This window comes from Amblyomma americanum, chromosome 3 (genome assembly GCF_052857255.1).
Source record: "Amblyomma americanum isolate KBUSLIRL-KWMA chromosome 3, ASM5285725v1, whole genome shotgun sequence".
NCBI lineage: Eukaryota > Metazoa > Arthropoda > Arachnida > Ixodida > Ixodidae > Amblyomma > Amblyomma americanum.
In genome coordinates, this window is record NC_135499.1 from 68,255,392 (window position 1) to 68,265,273 (window position 9,882).

A 9,882-nucleotide genomic window follows, 5' to 3' on the forward strand; every position below is an offset into this window, starting at 1 on the left:
AGAATGTTGCACGCACGTGGCTGCACTCTTGTTTAGCGTCGAGGCAAATGTACAGTATGGCCTGAACAACCCATCCCCAACCGACGTTGCGTGTAACAGGATTGAGGCATCGAACTGAGGCAAAGTAAGTTTTTGCTTTTATTTTGTCACGTGTAGGCTTTTCAGCAAAGTAGTAACTAAGCACTGCACTTTTTGTAGGCAGCACCAGTCTCCGAAATGCAATATTTCAAACCGCAAATAGGCCATGCACCACCTCAAGCCATCAATGCGCACGACCACACAGTACCTGCTTTCACAGATGAGCAAGTGTCCAGCTTTCTGCACCAAGTGAAGGTAAGGAACTCGGATCAGGATACAATTTTTTCACTTATGCGCCGAAAATCAGTCTAACACGTTAAAGGACTCCAGTGTTTACCCTGCTGCATAGAATCAGATGCGGCTGCGTCAGAACTAGAGTACTAATTCAAATACTGTTTTGCAGGAAATTGCACCAAACACTTTGCTCCTGACCTCAGTCACAAACAGTGAGGAGACTGACTCTGCCCCCGAGAAAACTGCCCAGGACGCTGCACCATCAGCCAGGGGTCAGCAGCTCTCCGTAAAACTGCGTGTTGGGGAACTGTACTAGGATACCGACTTGAACACGGCGAAAAAAGTGCAGCTGACAGCTGAATGCTGCAGTCAAATTGAGGAGTCCACTCGTGGCCAGGCAAGGTCCCCGAGATGGCTGAAAGAACGTCGAGGCAGAATTACTGCCTCTCTATTGCACCGTGTGGCAGCATGCAACACTGGTGCAGCCAGCCTTGTTGCAGAAATTATGGGGTACATAAAAACACCTCTAGTTTCCAACTTTCGGTGGCGCTCTGAAACAGACAAAAATGCTAAGCAAGCGTTCATCGAGCTCGAGTCACCAAAGCACGTTAGTTTAGTCTCAGAGACTGTGGGTTTTTTTATTGCAGGAAGCATGCCTTTCATTGGTGCATCTCCAGACGCTATAGTGTCTTGTGCATGCTGCGCACAGTCATTGCTAGAAGTAAAATGTCCTGCAACAATGAAAGGTGCTTCACTCACAAAGGGTTGCACTAAGTTAGCATATCTGAATAAATGCTTGCACCTCAGGCATAATCATGCATATTCTAGGCAGGTGCAGGCCCGAATGGCTTTGACTGGGCTGCGTCAAGCATATTTTGTGGTATTCACAGGATCGTCACTGACAACAGAAATCATAACCTTTTACGACAGCTTTTGGGCACATGCACACAAGGCAGAACATTTTTTTTCAACCATGTATTGCCAGAGCTACAGTCAATGCACATCTTCAAGCAAATTGAACATGCAAAGAAAACATGCTACTGTAAAGGCACTAAATCGAGGAACGTTGTTGAATGCTCACTTTGTCAGGCAACATTTTACCTAAAGTGTGCAAAACATAGGTGTACACCCCGGCAATGGGCTTGCGCCGCTTGTGAAGGAAATGGTCACATTGGTGATGAATAAACACAGAATTTTTTTATTTCACTGTCTCTTCAGTTCATGCAATGTACTTCTCTGACCTGAAGGACTAAGCAGGTTTTCTGTTCTTTGAAACCAGTGATATACAGAAGTCTGAACGCACTGGAATGCTTCCATATTGCTGTATGCTATGAAACCAGGTGCCATTGCACTATGTCTGCAATACTGTGATGAAACGTATGTCTGTTCCAAAGTGAACTTTTTATGAAATCAATGAATGAGCTCTATATTTAGAAAGGGAGGCTCAAGGGCGTTTGTTGGAGAATTGGGTTGTTAAGGAAGGGAAAAGTAGGGGTCTATTGATACATGAAGGGACGGCATGGGTGGTCTAGCCACGCTTTGCACTGGTTTGTCGAGGCCACTTTTAGCATATTTGCCAATATTTTCCCAGATTCCATTCGCTCCGGCTCTGGTCAATGCAAGAAATTCTTCGCCATCGGTGGGAAAACCATGCTTGGCGACGAGGTCGTCGCGTCCCTTGCGGAACTCTGAACAATGCCATACTATGAAAGCATCTTGCTACAACTCCTCGGGTTAGCAGAGAGATGCAAGAGATTTATCCTTTATATGCGTTGTGCAGATACACTGCTGGTACAGTGTAGCAGAGAATGTGTGCAATAAAGTTCATTTTCAATCAATTTGTGCGCACGAATACACATAAGTACATGCTGTTTACCAGTGCGTTGTTTCTGTGTAGCAAATTAGGCATTGCATCGAAATCCTCGGTTAACCAGGAAAACGTCCCCTTCGTTAACTTTGTCTAGAAGGCCATTACACAGAGTAACTTTCTTGTCAGATGCCCTTCCTCCCCATGCTTTTGACACAGACGTTATGGCTCCTGAAAGCGATATCACGACAAGTAGCTTCACCGTATTGTGGTGCTTGTAGCTGGAGTATGTCTGGATCCATGCAGTCATTTCCATGGCCTTTGTATAAATATCTCAGTGCAGCCAATGATTCCTGTGAGACCATCAAAGATAGTGTTTTGAAATGCTGCTGGCCGATTGGCTTCAAGTGTGCGCTGAGATGGCCAGACGATGAACCGGTTCATGTTGGTGGCGAGAACATCTAGCCACGTATGAAAAATGTCGCTCACAGTGCTGTTTGAAATGCCAAATCGGCACGCCAGGTCTTGGGCAAGCTGGCCCAAACGCAGCCTCATGAGGACAAGGATTAATTTTGCTTCTGGGTCAAGGCACGTTGCCGACGGTTGCCACGTCGACAGCACTAACTGCAAAAATGCAGAGAACATAGCTGCAGAAACGAACCCTGTGTAAAACTTTGCAGTTTTCGTTGTCTGCATGACCATATTTTTGGTTATACCAGCAAGATTTGCTGGCTTATTCCAAGCTCAACAACTTTTTCATTTCCTGCTGACAGATATTGCTCTAAGCAAGCCAAACGCTGCCTTAGTGTTTCATTGCGCCGAAATCTTCAGCAAATCTTTTAGTGACATGTTCACAAATGAACTCCCCACTGATAATTTACCGCCCATTTCTCCAACATACATACGGTTTCAATTTGCACCTATTACTATCACAACAAATGGCGTCGCCCGCGCAATCGACAAGCTAGAACTAAAAAAGGCCCCAGGACCCGATGGGATCAGTACAAAGATTCTGAAACTAACATGTCACGAATCATCTGGTTTGCTCGCTTCACTTCACTTCACTTTATTCACCTTAAGGACCCCCTTCAGGGGGTATTACATAAGGGGTGGGTTAATATGTTGATCAACAAGTACAAGTCACTTCTTTGAAATAATTGCTTAGCGTATCTGAAAATGCAGACAGGTGTGTGATGGCAGCGATATCGGTGGGGAGGCCATTCCAGTCCACAACAGTTCGGAGAAAAAATGAACCTGAAAAAGTTGCAGTACGCGACACAGGGCGGGCGATCTGAAACGGTGAGATATGCGGTTCGGATGAGTAATGTAGGGTGGTTGATTTAGAGAACTATGGAAAAAGTTGTGGAGCAAATAGAGGCTGGCAATGCGGCGGCGGTCTGCGAGGCTTTCAAGAGCGGAATTCTTCTTCAGAGCTGAAACGCTGGTGGTATATGAATATGCAGAGTGAATGAAACGAATGGCGCGGTTCTGAACTGATTCGAGTGCATTTGTTAGGTATGCATGGTGTGGGCTCCAGATGGGGCTGGCGTACTCAAGTTTGGGTCTGATGAGGGTTTTATAAGTGAGAAGCTTCACGTGTTGCGGCGCATGACGAAGATGACGTTTCATGAATCCTAGAGATCTGTTAGCAGATGATATGATTGTGGTAATGTGTGTTCGCCAAGAAAGATCGCTGCAGAGGGTGACACCAAGATACCTAAACGATTGGACTTTTTCTATAAACGAGTTAGCAACTGCATAGGAAAAAATAAGAGGGTTGTGTTGTCGATGAAAGGAAATGAGTTTGCATTTGTTAGCATTTAGCGTCATTAGCCAGAGGTCACACCATTCATGGACGCTGTTAAAGTCGTTTTGAAGGGCCATTTGATCAGAAATGTTAGTGACAGTGCGATAGATTACGCAGTCATTAGCGAAGATACGAATTTTACATGACACATGTGAAGCTAGATCATTAATATATATTAGAAACAAGAGTGGGCCGAGCACAGATCCCTGAGGGACGCCAGATTTAACAGGGAGAGCGCTTGAGCGGTGGTTGTTAATAGAAACGAACTGAGATCGGTTAGCTAGAAATTCTTTAATCCATTGCAGGATATTAGGGTGTAAATTTAAAAGGGCGAGTTTTAGTATTAGGCGCTGGTGAGGTACCTTGTCAAATGCCTTCGCGAAATCTAAAAATAACGCATCGGTCTGCAGGTTGCGGTCAAGGCTAGCATGCACGTCGTGAGTGAAGACTGCCAGTTGGGTTTCGCAGGAGAGCCCCCTACGAAACCCGTGTTGAGCCGGATCAAGGAAGCTGTTTGAATCTAGAAAGTTTATGGTATGGGAATAGATGACATGTTGCATGATTTTGCAAGGCACGCTGGTTAAGGAGATGGGACGATAATTTAGCGGAGAATCCTTTTGACCTGATTTGTGGGCCGGGATGACCCTCCCCACCTTCCAGTCGTCCGGTAAAGTTCCTGTCGACAGCGATTGCAGAAACAGTAATGAGAGATAAATGGCAGAAATGTGTTTTGTGTTTTTCAGTACTTTTGAGTTCATTTCGTCCACTCCAGCGGCTGACGAAAGTTTAATTCTGTCGATAAGGTTTTCGATACCCTGCGCTGTGATTTCGATGGGAGACATTGCTGGCAGTGTTAGAGTAGGCGGAGTGGGCAATGGTGAGGCAGTTTCGTTTGTGAAAACAGATACAAACGCGCTATTAAATATTTCGGCACATTCAGTATCACTGGCATCCTCGCCTGCGGCATTCGTTAGAGCGATGATGCGAGTTGCTTGCGGATTTATTATTTCCCAAAACCTCCTGGGGTTATTCGTTAAGATTTTTGGTGGATCAGTTTGGAAAAATGCTTGTTTGGCGCAGCGAATTGCATTGTAATACGTGTCCTCGGCCTGATAGTACCTATCCCATGCATCTGCGTCTGGGCTCCGTTTCGCTGCACTATAAAGTCGTTTTTTTCTTCTTTCTAATCTCTTAAGGTTGTGTGAAAACCACGGTTTTTGGCGGTTTGCTCGAAAGCTGATAGAGGGAATAAATTTGTTTGTCAGTTCTTCGATCTTCTTTTTGAAAATCGACCAGTTATCATTGACAGGCCGGTGATGAAATGTGGATTGAAAATAAGGCAGGAATGCTTCTAGCTCGTTGTTGATTTCTTCGTAATTGCCTTTGTCGTACATACGGATGGTTTTCTTGAACGTTTGGCGGGATGTGGGGGAGAACTTGAATATGGCATGAATAACCTTATGATCACTGATTTCACGCAGGTAAGTAATCGATGATAAGCTTTCAGGGTTGTTGGTCAGTATTAAGTCCAGAATATTTGAAGATCCGTGAGCGACGCGTGTCGGTTCGAGCACCATTTGCGTCAGGTTAAAGTTTAAGCATACATCTACGAATTCTCTTGCTTCAGGGTTACCGGCGGTTAGTGGTCCTACGTTTTGCCAATCGATGCCAGGGTAGTTAAAATCGCCTAAGAGAACAATTTGCGCACCAGGGTGTTTTTTAGTAATTAGGACTAGTGCATCGTTCAGGTTAAGCGCGAATCCTGGGTTGCTGTTGGGGGCTCTGTAGCAGACGCCAAGTAGAACTGTTTCCGGTGGAGCGCAACATTTTAACCACAATATTTCTAGATCTGAACTAATGTTAACATGAGAACAAGGTTGTTAATGGCAATAAGAACACCGCCTCCGCGTGTGCCTTGACGATCATCGCGGTAAACATTGAAATTTGGCAATTCATCCAGAATTTCATTATCTGTCACGTCGCTTGTCAGCCACGTTTCAGTTAAGATTAATATGTTGCTGCCTGAAGATGACAGGAGATTAGACAGGGCTTCGCGCTTTGGAAGGAAACTGCGTATATTGGTGTAGATTATGGAAAAGAAAGATTAACTCGACGGGTAGCCTGTGGTTGCTTGCGCGCGATCCGACGGCGACATGATTCCTATGCGATTTCTTTCACGGTCTGTGTCTTGGTCAAACATATAACGTTTTGGTCCCATGTGCAGCGTTTTGTATCGAAGGGAAAAGGGTCCTGACTTGGTTCTGGCGAAAGCCACAAGGTGTTTTCGGGCATTTCGGACAGGCCGAGAAAAATCTTCGCCGATACTGAAATCTGTATTTTTAATCTTAGGGCCATTCGAAAGAATGACCCCTTTGGTTTTGAAAGCAGACAGCTTCACTATTATAGGTCTTTGGCGGTCAATGCTGTGACGGCCAAGGCGGTGTGCGCGCTCTATGTCTTTAGGGTCGATTACGAGGTTCAGGCTATCAAGGCAGTGCTGGATTATTATTTTTTCTGATTGGTCATATGATTCTTTCTCATTTGGGTCGGGAAGTCCATAGGATACTAGATTGTTTCTTCTTGAGTGGTTCTCAAGATCATCCAGACGTGTGTCTATCTCGGAAAGCTGGTGGGTCGTTCTAGCAGTGCTGGTTTGAAGTGTTTCGATATCTGTTCGCAGGGTACTAATTACCTCAAATTGGGTTTCAAGATTCGCAATTCGCTCGCTTAGGGCAGATATTGTTTTATCTGTTGTTACTAGTTGCTTTTTCAGGCCTTGGACTTCAGAAATAAGTTTTCTCTGACCAGCGCTCAACTTTTGCAGTTCGGCCAAAACAGCATCAGTATTAGGTGGTCCCGGATTTGTTTCAACATCGCCCGATAGTAATAGTAAAGCACGAATCACATTGACACATTCAACAGCAAGGCAGAAGCAGCACTGTGGGCTCGGCAGCTGCACCAGACAATAATTACTAGATTTCTTAGCAAAAAGAGTATATGGAACACCGACCTGCATGACGAAGGTAAGCGGATTAGCGGTCCGTGCAGTGGCACAGCCGCAAAGCCCACAGTGTGCCGAAGGTGGGTGTCGCTGTTTTAAAGCTGACGCAAACGGTGCTGTCGGCGACGATGGGGCCGCCGACGCCGCTTGTTTGGTCCAGTTTTCGAGAGGTGGCGTTGCCAGGGGCTCACAAGTGTCGGTGCCGACCGGGTGACGATCACAAATTTCGCCTTCTTGGTGTGGCGTCCAGATGCCTGGAACGATGCCAGGTGGTCTGGCCGTCAAGACCGGCAGGAAAGCGAAGGCGATGATTTGAGCAAAGACCTGCATGACGAAGGTAAGCGGATTAGCGGTCCGTGCAGTGGCACAGCCTTAAAGCCCACCTGATACGCGCTGATACACGCGCTGATATTTCAACAATCTCTGGATACAGGACAGCTCCTGGACGACTGGAAACAAGCACACATCATTCCCGTACACAAATCAGGAAGTAACACCGATCCAAACAACTTCAGGCCTATCTCACTTACTTGTATCTGCTGCAAACTACTAGAGCATATCTTCTTTTCCCACATCATGAACCATCTGAACCTAAATAACTTACTTCTCGAGAACCAGCACGGATTCCGGCAAAACCGATCATGCCAGTCGCAACTCTTTGAGCTTGTGACTGACCTTCATCAATCCCTACACATGTCTCATCTCACAGACGCCATTTTCATTGACTTTACAAAAGCTTTTGACCGTGTTGCCCACAAACGCTTACTGCTAAAGACCCGAAATTTACAGCTCGATGACAAAACAACTACATGGATCGAGCAATTCCTAACCGATCGTTACCAGTCGGTCAAAATGGAGAACCTCATTTCTAAACCCACTCGCGTATTATCCGGTGTCCCACAGGGCTCAGTATTAGGGCCATTACTTTTTCTAATTTATATAAACGACATAGCCTCTAATATTACTTCATCAATACGGCTTTCCGCAGACGACTGCGTAATATACAGGCAGATAACCACCCCGACTGATGCACTAGCTCTCCAATCAGATCTAACAGAACTAACTGAATGGTGTTCAACGTGGCAGATGGATAATAATATCAGTAAAACTAAGCATGTAAGATTCTCTAGCGTAGCAGAAACATCTCAGAATAATTACCGGTTAAATAATAGTGGAATTGACTCCGTGTCGTGTATAAAATATCTGGGAGTGTTTTTCAGACAGAACTTAACCTGGGATGCTCACATTGAATACATGACTAAAAAAGCCTTTAAAAAAATTGGTCTCTTGAAACGCCGTTTACCCCTTGCGAACGCTGAAACACGGCACAGCGCTTATACAACGCTTATCAGATCATCTGTTGAATACGCTTCTGTTTTATGGAACCCCTCCCACGCGATTCTTACAAATGCTCTAGAAGCAGTACAAAATAAAGCCGTCAGATTCATACTGTCATCCTACTCACGTCATCAAAGCGTATCAGCAATGAAGCAAGCCATGAATCTTCAACCTCTTGCTACACGTAGAAAGTTCGCCCGGTTGTCATTATTTCACACCTTATACTATAGCGAAACGCCATTCTCCCGAAATCATATCTTTCCTGCACCTCATTGTTCAGCTCGCCTGGATCATGCGCATATGGTACGTCCGATTTTCGCTCGCACACTAAAATATCAGAAGTCACCGCTGGTTTTGTCAATAAATGAATGGAACTCATTGCCACCCAGCATTGTCGGCCATACTGAATTATCATCTTTTCAAACAGCTTTACTAACATTTCTGAACACGGAAAATGCGTCATAGAGTGCTGAATGATTTACCGTGTCCGTGACTTTATTGGCGGTCCTTTTTTGCTTTGCCATTTCTTGTGTGCTGAACAGCTCCGGAGCCTCTTTTATGTGCCATTGTATTTTTAGTTACTTATTTTGCCCTAATTATTACTCACTTGTTTGAATGTGTTGAATTCTGTGGTTTCAATATGTTATACTGCACTTAACCAAATGTTACCCAAACTCTGCCCTCTGTATATTTACCATCATTTGTTATGAGTTGATTTGTTATGTGTGCTTTCTTTTCATCATTCCCCCCCCTATGTAATGCCCTCTTCTGGGTCTTTAGGGTAAATAAATAAATAAATTTAAAAAAAATAAAGTCTTAGACAACTTGCATGCTGAGAGTGATTTGTGTTTCTATATCCCACTTCTCTACAATGCAGACATCTGAAGTTGCAGATGGGGCAGGGTGGCAGGCACCTGGTCCTGTATCGCTTGTATCTAGCCCAGAATCGCACGCCACTGGTCCAGAATCAGATCCTCTAGGCCCGGGAGCACATATAGCAGGTATGCATGTTTGCTTCATGGCTTCTTTTCGTTCAGCACGTTGAAATCTGGCGCTTTTTTGGACAATGTTTCCTGAAGCACGATAAGGAAAGACAGATGGTATGTAGTCTGGATGCGTAGGTTCAGACGATGGTCGGCCTGTAAAAGAAAAATGAAAATGTCACAATATGCCTCTAGATGAAAACAATATTAGCTGCACCTGGACGACAGGACAGCGAAAGAGAATGGAGGAAATAACAGTAAGGGTGCTTCGACAGGAGTAGATTCTTGGACTGGGCACATATAATTAACTGACAATATTCCAGGCGATGGAAACGCGCCAGAATAAGAAATTACATGCGCACAAGGTCGTTCGTTCTAGCCACAGCAGTTGCTTTTTTTTACTTTTACTCTTCACAAGAAGCACGCACGGCATGACAACAGTTAAGCACTGCACTGGCGCCGTCATCCTGCCTGTTTTTTTCCCGATCAGAGGCAGGCCAAAACTAATGAAGATACAGCGATTTTGTGCTACGAGGCACGCCATACCGCAAGTATGTTTGAACTACCGTGGGCTCTAAACGTCCGCCGACGTTGAATAATACTCGGGCGGTTTAGGATATCGACTCCGCCAAAA

General features: G+C 45.0%; 1 protein-coding gene across 1 annotated transcript; it reads right to left on the reverse strand.

Moving 5' to 3' along the window:
* Positions 1–6,030: 6,030 nt before the first annotated feature.
* Positions 6,031–7,257, reverse strand: LOC144123803 (uncharacterized). Its single transcript, XM_077656550.1, has one exon. The coding sequence runs from the start codon at positions 7,255–7,257 to the stop codon at positions 6,031–6,033; it is 1,227 nt and encodes a 408-aa protein (XP_077512676.1).
* Positions 7,258–9,882: the final 2,625 nt, after the last annotated feature.